The sequence below is a fragment of the Eschscholzia californica genome, unplaced genomic scaffold (assembly GCF_041429995.1).
Source record: "Eschscholzia californica isolate CP2 unplaced genomic scaffold, dmEscCali1.0.p SCAF_4, whole genome shotgun sequence".
Taxonomy (NCBI): domain Eukaryota; kingdom Viridiplantae; phylum Streptophyta; class Magnoliopsida; order Ranunculales; family Papaveraceae; genus Eschscholzia; species Eschscholzia californica.
Genome location: NW_028238461.1, coordinates 54,822,248 through 54,833,475, shown reverse-complemented (window position 1 = coordinate 54,833,475; position 11,228 = coordinate 54,822,248). Strand labels below are relative to the sequence as shown.

The window sequence follows — 11,228 nt, the reverse complement described above, 5'->3', positions numbered from 1 at the left end:
AGACTTGAATTTCCTGTGCAAACCAGGTCAATTAGATGCAGACTTTACATAGAAAGTTTGAAGTGTAAGAAAATTGATGAATTTATTTGACCAAAAGAAATTTTGTGCAGAAGATTTGGCCACGAGTTTCCTTTTTAGAAAGAACGCGAAAATACCCTTAAACTACAATACAATAGAATATTGAAGTATGAATACGAACAATAAACTAATAGAATTAAAGAAGACACTTGAAAATATTAATATATCACAATTCATGTTCCACTTTTACCACAAAAAAATAAAATAAAAATTTAACAAACTTATTCCCCACCATAAACAACATACTACTTTTACCAACATCAAAGAACATAAAAAAAAAAAACTTACAAAAGAGTACAAAAAAAAAAGATAAACAAATCCTGATCATGAATTTAATCTCAGTAATTCTAGCAGATTGGAAGTGGAGCACCATTCCAGCTACTGAGACAATTGAGAAGAGGATCAATCAATTTTCCTTGACAAATTGCTGTAAATACCTTATCGAATTCTTCTCCTGGTGAAACCACTTTCTCTCCTGTCAAATAACCAGTTCCAAGCTCTTCTCTTACAAACTTATATAATGGGTAAGACCTACATTCTTTAATCCGGTTCGGAATATCCGGGTTTCCATTCTCACACTTACTCCTCGAATTTTCGACTTCTTTAGGCAAAAGGTTCTTCAATTCTTCCTCAAAAGCTTCAATCTTTTGAAAGATTGATGTGTTTGGGTTCTTCTCATTTTCACCATTAAGTAATGCTTGTTCAACTAATACTTGTCTTAGTTTTTGCATTAATGGGTAAGTAGCACTACAAGGATCGTCGATATATGCGAAAACGAATTCACCATGAACAACTTTGAGTAATTTTTGTTCACAAAATCTTGATGGATGAAGTTCTCCATTAACACCCATTGTTAAAACTCTCTTAGCTACTTGACTCACTGTGTTTTTCACTGTTAATCTCAAATTCTCTTCCAAATGTCTCAAATCAATTGCTTGACAAAGTGCAACCAAGAAGGTTGCACACATTAACTTGAGAATTTCAATGGATTCTGCTGTTTTTCTTGATGAAATCAAACCCAATGAATTCACATCTTGATTGTGTTGTTCTGCACTTTGAACATGATTAGTAACAGGATTCGATAAGAATTGAAGTTCAGAGCAATAAGAAGCCATAGCAATTTCAGCACCTTTAAACCCATAATCCAAACTAGGGTTTCTACCTCCTGATAAATTTGAAGGTAACCCATTATTGTAAAAGTCATTAACAAGCTCTGAGAATTGAGCAAATAAAAGTTTCCCGATCGAACCGAGTGCTAATCTTGTATTATCCATTGAAACACCAATAGGAGTTCCTTGAAAGTTTCCACCATGAATAGCTTTGTTTCTTGACACATCAATCAATGGGTTATCATTAACAGAATTGATTTCTCTTTCGATCGATTTAGTCGATGATCTAATGACTTCGATTAGTGGGCCTAACCATTGAGGTGAAGTTCTAAGAGCATATCTATCTTGTTTTGGTTTTTGTAATGGATCAAGTTCATGCATTTTTTTAGCTTCTTTAACATATGAACTTCCATCTAATATATGTTCCATAATCGCGGCTGCCTCTATCTGACCTGGATGGTGCTTCAATCTATGTGTTAAATGATCGGTAAATTCAGGTTTTCCTTGCATTACTTCCGCGAATATAGCTGATATAACTTCAGATAGTACAGCAAGAATATTCGCTTCGAATAAAACCATAGAAGCCAATCCGGATCCAACAGCTGTTCCGTTCACGAGTGCTAACCCTTCTTTAGGTTGTAACTCGAAGAACCCACCGTTGATTCCAGCTAGATCGAACGCTTTAGAAGCGTCGAGTGATTCACCATTTGGGCCTACTGCTTTTGAATTGGGCCTTCCTGTTAAAAGCCCAGCTATGTAGGACAAAGGCACTAAATCACCAGAAGCAGTGATGGTGCCCCTAAGAGGTAAACATGGAGTAACGTTGTTGTTTAGAAATTTAGTGATGGCTTCTAAAATTTCAAAACGGATACCCGAATAACCTTGGAGTAGGGTATTGACCCGAACCAACATAGCTGCTCTTGTTGCTGAGTAAGGTAATGTGTGGTCAGATTCTGTTCCATTTCCAAATATTCCAGCATTCAAGAATCTGATGGTTCAAAATAAAAGTCAATGATCAGTAATTTGGGTTAGGTAGATCTAACGGTTCAGATTTAAATGTGTAGATACTAGGTAGAGAGAGAGAGAGAGAGGGAGTTAAATGGTGGATAATGTTGTCATACCTACCACAAGCACAAATGGTTCAAATGTGGGTATGGGTTTTTTATACAATGAGCCCCCACCAAAAGGATTGAATATATGTGGGTTCAAATTCTACTATATTTTTTCTGAAAATTCACTGGCCTTAGAAAAACTTTAATTTTAAACATAGCGCTCTAAAATATTGTGAAAATTCTGAAGTCAAATGGAGTTCTTTTTTAGCTGGACCAGAAAAAACAAAATTTAGACAGCGAAGTTAGACTCTTCAACAAACGAGTTAGACCAAAATAGAGACTAGGACTAGAGTCAAGTCAATCGTCCTCGCCTATAAATGGACCTAAAAATGCCTTCTTCATCGGCTAATTTTAGTAAAATCTATTTTGACTACTTTTAACTTTGATTGTTAATTTTTATAGCTTATAAAATAAAAAAATAAATATTCTTTTTCTTCCTTGTATGTTAACCCTCACTCTAGAATTAAATCACAAAAGGTAGGATTGTCATCTCCTATTTTCCTTAAAGTCTAAGAGTGAATGCCCAAATAATATCTAAATGATGGTAAAAGAAGAGTAGTAAAAAAAAAAAGTATAATCTTAGTATCCAAAAAATTATAACAATTTTTAAGTCAAAATTTATACTTGTCAAAAGAAAAGTAGTTAGAAAACCACTATTTAATTATTTTAGTGTTGAAAAATTTTAGGGACCCTAACCCATTCAAATATTAAAAAAACTGGAATGCGCACGTCTAAGCCCATTGTTCTACTTGATTGTGACGTTAAATATTTTGACAATTCGAAACAATATGATATCTATAATCTCTATACTTATTGCCCATTACTTGTTCGTTAGGTGTGTAGAAATTTACCCAATTTACAAGCTAAAGAGAGCTTCGAAAATTATGTGTTTTACATCACTAGTTGGTAAGAATGTCAACATAATCTTATTACTCAATAATCATTTGCTAATAAATACTATGTATTAAGTCCAAAGAATGTGACAGATGAGCTAATGTTCAACAATAATCCCACATTTTATAAGTAAAATCTTTATGACATGGTTTAGGGTTTCAAAACCTACAAATTTAACAATCTTGTTGTTTCTCTAAAAGTTAAATAATTTTCATAGTAATAGATAAAATCACACTAAATGGTTGGAAACCAACTTTTTCCAAATCAATTTTTTTTTACTATTTTTTTATCTACAGTATTAACTTTTCCAAATCATATTTTTTTATTTTAAGTGGAATTATTAGTAATTTTGAAGGCAAAATAAAAATGAAAAACAAAAAAGAGATGATATACCTAATAAGTTCTTTTTGAAGAGCACCTCCTTGTTTGGTTCTTCTATGAGAAGTAGCACCAAAACCAGTTGTAACTCCATAACTATCTGTTCCTTTATTCATACTTTCCATTACCCAATCACTACTTGCTTTCACTCCTTCTCTCGCCGCCTCCGACAACTCAACCTTCACACCACCACCACTTCCTACGGCAATCGCCGCCACTTGTGAAATTGTTAATGACTCACCACCCAGTTTCACCACCGGTTTCCTAAACTCCTCCACCATTTTCTTAACCTCATCTAAATGACTTCCTTTTAATGAATCGGCTGCCATTCCCCAATTTAATGGGTCATCATCTCTAATCTTGTTCTTGTTGTTCAACTTCTCATGTTCAACAACACATAAACCATTACCATTACTGTGAATCTGATGACTACCCATGACCACAAATCAATCAAATTCGGTTTCTAGAGAGAGAAATGGGTAGTAGTAGTAGTAATGGGTTGGGTTTAGAGAGAGAGAGAGAGAGAGAGAGAGAGAGAGAGAGAGAGAGAGGAGATTTTTTAGGGTGATAAATTTGGTTCTGAGTTTAGTTGAGCGGTTTTTGTGCGCTTTAAATAGAGGTTTTGATTTTAGTCGAAAGTTTGGTAAGAGTGGTAAACAAGGGGGGTTAGTTGAGAAGTTATATTGATCGTTAGATCTTTCTACTTTCTCATTGGTTAGGATTATTAACACGTCAACCATTATAAAACGCGTGATGATGTTTTTACAACACTATAAAAGATTAGAGAGAGAGACAGAGAGAGAGTCACCACTCACCACCACTAGGATGGATGGATGGGTGGGGGTTTTGGTTGGTGGGATGGGAAACGATTGCATTTCATCATGCACAAGTCTCACTCGAAACTTTTTTTTTTGTGAGAAATGATCAAAAATTAAAAATAAATGAAAATTTGGCATTGGTCGTGTCTTTTTGGAGACAAATATTGATATAAATCGACTATACACTAAAACTAAAACGAAAAAGAATAAATGAAATTTGGCATTGGTCATGTCTTTTTTTTTTTGTAATTATAAAGTCAAATTAAAACGAAAAAAATTCTTTTTTTTTTGTGCTAGAGTAAATATAAGTTTTTTCTATAGAATTTTTATCTTTATGAGTTTCTCTTTAAGTTTTGTCTAATTGGTTCGAGTAGTTCAAAGTTTGTCTCGGTTCAAATCACGTTTTAAATTTGTTGTCTGTTTCATTCTCTTTATCTGAGTTCAACTCTTTTCTGGCAATATAGTAAAATAATGAACTTGCAGCTTGTTTCATATCACTGTAATTTTTCAGTTTTGTTGTCTGTTTCAATCTCTTTCTCCGAGTTAACTATTTTTTGGCAATAGTAAAATAATAATATGATTCATCGTGATCTTATTTTGCTCAAAATTCTATTTTTATCTAGCATTGTGGGGAAATTGTATCAACTCCATCACTTTCAATAGAGTTGTTGGCTTTGATTTAAAATTATCAAATCAACCGTTCCTCTCTAACTTCTCTATCCCTACTGTTAAATTTACCAGATCACTTTTTTTAAAAAAAATTATGAAAGGATCTAGTCTAATGTATAATTTTATTGCCATAAGAAATGAAAAACTTGATATATTTCCTTTATTTATGTGACTTTTATTTTTGTTTTTGTCTTCACATTTCAAATATATACATTATTACTCTTTATTTATTCAATTTCTGTTTTGTTCTTTATAATCAAATATATCAAGTCTCTAAAATACTTTCTCTTGTTTTTTGTAAAATATGATTGGCATTGCAATATCAAATACTAGTAAATGATGGTAAGAAACTTCAAAAGTGATTTCATAATATTATAGTGGTTCATTTAGTCAAGTTTGTGACTTATACTTATTTATTAATCAAGGATAAGCTTCAAAGTTAAATAAATAAGTTGGTGTAGTTGAATTAATAGTAGTAGCACTACTAAGGAGACATGGCCAAAAAAATTGAAAAGCCGTCTTATCCTAATTAAGATCCTTGTAGATGTCTTTATAGTCCCTTTTCTCCCTATCATAAGTTATTGGGGCCAAACTTTAATTGAAGATTTTGTTTGAAGTGTGAGTTGATATCCTTAATCCATCATGAAAAGAATAATTATAAAAATGCTTATTATATATCTAGCTAGAAGAGTAATCAATATATGTAAAGAAATTAAAAGTGATGGTCATCAATGATCACCAACCCCCATTCACTTCCAATGTTAGGTGAATGATATGGCCTTCAGCCCTTCACTTTGAATGCAAATGTGTATGCAAGTAGTTCCCAACATTTCTCCTATGGAAAAGTAAAACTTTGCACTGGGGGTTAGGTATACCCAAATAGAAAGACTATGGTCAACCATTTCAACACACCCACCCACCCACAACACAAACTAGGGTCCACTCTAAATACTTTCAAGTAAGTTTCTTTTTTCTTTTCTTTTTAGGACATTTGAGGTAATAAGTTGAAGAAATAGATAGAGGGAAATGTCTCTAAATATCCCAAATTATTTGCAAGAGTATATATGCAACTCACTAGCATGTGGTGTTCCTATGCAAGTGCACAAAATCCACACACACACACACACACACATATATATATATATATATATATATAGAGGATGGTATGTCAAACAGATGAACTTTTAAGTTATTCAATACGTATTTTACTGTTATTATTATGTTGTAGAATTTGATAATTTGCATAGAATTATGGTGATGAATTTTTGGATTCTTTTATTTTGTATAACTTTTGTAATTTAAAACTTAAACAGTGTTCAGCGAGTTTTTGCTTGGTGGACCTTTTAACCAGCACTTTTGCTTATTACAATCTTTCAAACGTACTTAGTAAGGTTTAAATTGAATATATTATATCTGAAAAAAGAATTGTTGAATCATTACCAACTTATTACTAAAAGAGAAGATGGAATTAGAAAATGGATAACTCATAGGCAAATAAAATACGAAATGTTCATTCATTTGTTAGGTACTTACGGTTCATTTTAGAAGTAGAGACACGCATTTATATTAATAGATGAAATTTTATCTCACAGGTCATACTCGTAAACTTATTACTAGTCCTTCAACAACAAATGACGTTAGCTTATCCCAATAATCTACCACTTACCGATTGATTCTCTTTTCCGATTTTTAATTTCGACAGACTGATGAACTCAAATTTACATTTTGGTAAATTTTCGTTCTAATTATGAGTAATTAGGGATTTCTCTTGTCTTAAAAACTAGGTCTAAGAAATGACAACATGAGTTTTGGACAACGCTCTAACAACACTACCCACCATAAAAGAGTGGTTGGTTTAAGGTAAGGTCTTTAGTTTGCCACATGGTTTTTGTGGTTTAAGGAAGGTCCTCGGATGTGTCGTACGACTGACCACAATTCCCTCTTTCTCATGGACATTGTAATTTCGTCCTTACTACTCCTATTTAATGGAATTTAATGCCAAGGGCCTCCCATTGTTCTCCCCTCCTTTTCAAACCTTGGTGTCAAAGTACAAATTGGTGTATCCCTAATTTCTTATCTTTCAAAAGACCACGAAATTTGATATTTTGCTTGAATTCCCAAGTCTTTGTTGTTTATTCCTAGTCTCACTTGAAACGTATGACTCGTAAAATTTTGAAATGTATGACTCAAATAGTCAAACCTAGTCGAAGTTTCGTGTATTCCGAGTCTCACTTGAAAATTAGAAGGAGAAACTTTGTGACTACCTAGAAGACAAATGGTTGATCGTCTCCACTAACTACACATTAAATTAAGCTAATCTTGATTTTAAGTTAACTATTTACAAAAATATCCGACATGTACCAAAGATTCTCCTCCAGTGTTTCTAATTCTTGATTGAATATTAGGAATAAGAGCCAAATTTAGGTGACCTGTTTTTCTAAGTTTAGGTCACCTTGGATTTAAGGTACTAGAGGACTAGACTAATGATAATCAGCCTCGCAAAGACTTTGAATTTATATTCGAGACTTCAGTCTTTTTTTTCACCTTACATGACCGTGTTATTCTTATCGACATGACTTCACTATTTGATTCTTTTTCTTTTTTCGAATTCGTTGTTTGGTTACTTTAGATGTTTATTTGGATGGCGAAACATCGGGAAGATTGCCTAATGTACCATTATAGGCTTTTTTTTCATTACTTAAGGAGAAGGTGGTGGTTCAGACAATAGACCTACTCCAACATATAAAACAAGAGAAATAGATTAGCCATGATTTTAGTTGCCAAATTGACAATCAACCAACTTTTTCAATGTTGATAAAAATTGAAAGATTTTGTTTCTTTGGGTGGTTCAACTCATTTTTTATGCATGAATTGATTTTCTTCTAACAATGGATTTGGTTTCTTTGATTATAAAAATGTTACTTATGACACCAAAATTTAAAAACTTAAGAACTAAACAAAGAATAAAAAAAAAACTAAATTAGATATTCAACAATTGACATAATCATTACAAAAGTCCAAATCATAAAAAAATTTATATCTTCCTAACATGAGGGGATGAGCCTACTGATGAAAATCTATTTCTACGTAGATAAAACTAATCTGGATTTATCTGTATATACAACTCTTTCACATGAGAAGATTGTTGTTTGTGAGTTGAACTCGTAAATAGGTATCTTGTACATATAATTAGTTGATGATCATTTTGTACATAAAACCTTCTCACACATGATAAAAACTTTACCTAAAGAGTAAACAAACAAACAAGGGTTATTTCCCTAATGGCCCCCTACTTTGTGACCAGCTTCCCGCCTGGCCCCCTACTTTACGAGAAATACCCATATGGCCCCCTATTACCGTTAACTTTAACTTTCCGTCACTCTCTCTCCTCCATCTCTTTTTCTCTCTCTGCCATGTCACGCCACCTCATCTGTTAGGCCACCTCATCACCTTCTCCGGCAGAGGTCGCCGGCTGGCCAAATTTCCGGCCGGCGACCTTCAAACTAAATTTTTTTTTTTTTTTTATCTCTCTCCTCTCTCCTCTCTCTCTCTCTAAGAACTCCGGCGAAGGAACCCTTCGCCGGAGTTCGTCTGTTCGTGAGAACATACCAGATCTGTTCGTGAGAACATACCAGATCTGTTCGTGAGAACAGACCAGATCTGTTCGTGAGAACAGACCAGATCTGTTCGTGAGAACATACCAGATCTGTTCGTGAGAACATACCAGATCTGTTCGTGAGAACATACCAGATCTGTTCGTGAGAACATACCAGATCTGTTCGTGAGAACATACCAGATCTGTTCGTGAGAACAGATCCGTCTGTTCTCACGAACAGACGAACTCCGGCGAAGGGTTCCTTCGCCGGAGTTCTTAGAGAGAGATAAAAAAAAAAAAAATTATTTTTTTTTAGTTTGAAGGTCGCCGGCCGGCGACCTCTGCCGGAGAAGGTGATGAGGTGGCCTAATAGATGAGGTGGCGTGACATGGCAGAGAGAGAGAAAAAGACATGGAGGAGAGAGAGTGACGGAAAGTTAAAGTTAACGGTAATAGGGGGCCATATGGGTATTTCTCGTAAAGTAGGGGGCCAGGCGGGAAGTTGGTCACAAAGTAGGGGGCCATTAGGGAAATAACCCAACAAACAAAGAGAAAAACAACACCAATTGAAACCACCCAACCAGATATACATTTATGGTGTGTACAAAAATCCATAACCTTTAAAACCAAAACTCTAAACGGGCTTTCCACTGTCTTCTTCAGAATGGGCTTGGGTTTGTTCATGGGTATGAAGAAGATGGGGAGGAGGGGCAGGAGGCCCATAAACCATAGTAGGAGGATAAGTTGTTGCTTCTCTTCTACCTCTGTTCCTACCAAGAAGGTAAGAACCAATAACAATGATCAAAACCAAAAATATCATCGGCAAAGATATCATCACCACATAACCCCCCATTATTCTTTCTTTCTCTCTCTCTCTCTATATATATTTTATTTATCTGTACACAGGCAAATAAATCCAGAATAACAAAAATTCAAGAATCAATTAAGTAAGAACCCTGAAAAGTTTAGGATTGAAGAAAAGAAAGAAACAAAGGGTAGGTAGTGATTATTAGTATTATTACTTATCTGGCTCTTTGATTTGAAGGGTGATGATATTTGATGAACCCCACTTGATCTTTGTTTCTCTCTCTAAATAGATGAAACTCTGATGATCGAGGGAAATAGAAATCAAATTAGATGATGATCTAAGGTAGAGAGAGAGAGAGGTAGAAATCAAAATATAAGACTAGTTTCTAATAGTTTGTCTTTTTGCCTTCTTTTTAATACCAAAACTGACGAAGGATAAAACTATTAGAAACTAGTAAAATTTTGGAAGATAGTGTTAGTAGAGTTACAAATCTACTAGTGAAGAATTGAGATGATTCTGGAAGATAGTGTTTGTTATAGGCACTCCATCAAAAATTAAAGCTTAACTTCATCAGATGGAGTGCTTATAAAACTCTTACGAATTTGAAGGATTTCGTCAAAGATGCTTTGCTTCTTATAGGCACCTCAGACTTCTCTGGGGTACGTGAGTGATCTTTCTCAAATTGGAATGGGAAATTTGAAATGCACTCCCCATTTTTTATATATATATATATATGCACTCAATCAAAGGTGCTTTGCTTATAGGCACCTCAATGCTTTCTTTTGCATTTTTCCTCCTATTCAAAAGATCATATCCAAACTTGGATAAAAGGGTCCGTCTCAAATAAAATAATCGAATAAAATGGCTCTTTTAAATACTTTGAGTAATTTGGTATCTCATCTCATTTGAGTACATATTTGGTTCTTCAAATATACTCCCTTGGCTTATATCAAAGAATGGGGCCTAGGTAAGAAAGGTAGTTTGAGAATCAACTCTAGTAAAGGAACACAATATAGCCGCCTAACCAGTGTGAGTTTCACTTTCACATGGTGAGAAAACTTCAGACAGGGGGATATGATATGCATGTCAATCTTAACTTAAGGGCTACCCTAAAGTGTAATTATTTTCTTAAAATGTATACCGTATTTTGATAATCCCACACACAAAAAATAGTATATAAAAAGCATAATTCCGACTCATCGGTCATCAAAAAACAGAATATATTCTACCGATAGAAACCTTAGCTAGAATCAATAGTTTGATTGGTCACTTAGACTTTTGGCATTTGAATTTGGATGCCATGATAAACTTATTGGTGGTGGTAGTATAACATATTTGGTGACATCTCTTCATTCATTGGTTTGAATTTGGAATAAAATGTTATAATTTCAAGATGCATTATTTTTTTAGATACTAGGAATATATAATTTTGAAAAGAAAGAAAGAGAAGATGATGACTAGTCATGATTCTGACTTTGAGTGGAATTTTCTGTACACCCATTAATTAGTTTACTCAAAAGAACTTCTTACTCCATAATATACTATATAGTAAGAAAAGACTTAACTTTTAAAAGAAAGGCTCTCTATCTTTTCTAGGGAGTAAAGTTATTCTTCCTCACAAGAGAACATGTATAAGGGACCAACACCATTACTCCTTTTCATTACACTACTCCTTTTGAGAGAACATATGCTTTCAACTTGTTTCCCATGCATGGTGTTATCTATGTTTCAAATTTTAGACAGAGAAAATAATATATATATATATATA

At 33.8% G+C, this 11,228-nt stretch overlaps 1 protein-coding gene and 1 long non-coding RNA gene across 2 annotated transcripts; both read right to left on the bottom strand.

Moving 5' to 3' along the window:
* Window positions 1-211: 211 nt before the first annotated feature.
* On the bottom strand, window positions 212-4,426 carry LOC147546363 (phenylalanine ammonia-lyase 1). The gene is made up of 2 exons (XM_086632617.1): window positions 3,587-4,426; window positions 212-2,175 (listed from the first exon to the last, which is right to left on the bottom strand). The coding sequence occupies exons 1-2, from the start codon at window positions 4,006-4,008 to the stop codon at window positions 426-428; spliced, it is 2,172 nt and encodes a 723-aa protein (XP_086488743.1). The 5' UTR covers window positions 4,009-4,426; the 3' UTR covers window positions 212-425.
* Window positions 4,427-9,218: 4,792 nt separating this feature from the next.
* LOC147546362 (uncharacterized) lies at window positions 9,219-9,915 on the bottom strand. Its single transcript, XR_015223101.1, has 2 exons — window positions 9,675-9,915; window positions 9,219-9,548 (listed from the first exon to the last, which is right to left on the bottom strand). It is a non-coding gene; the product is annotated as an uncharacterized LOC147546362 (long non-coding RNA).
* Window positions 9,916-11,228: the final 1,313 nt, after the last annotated feature.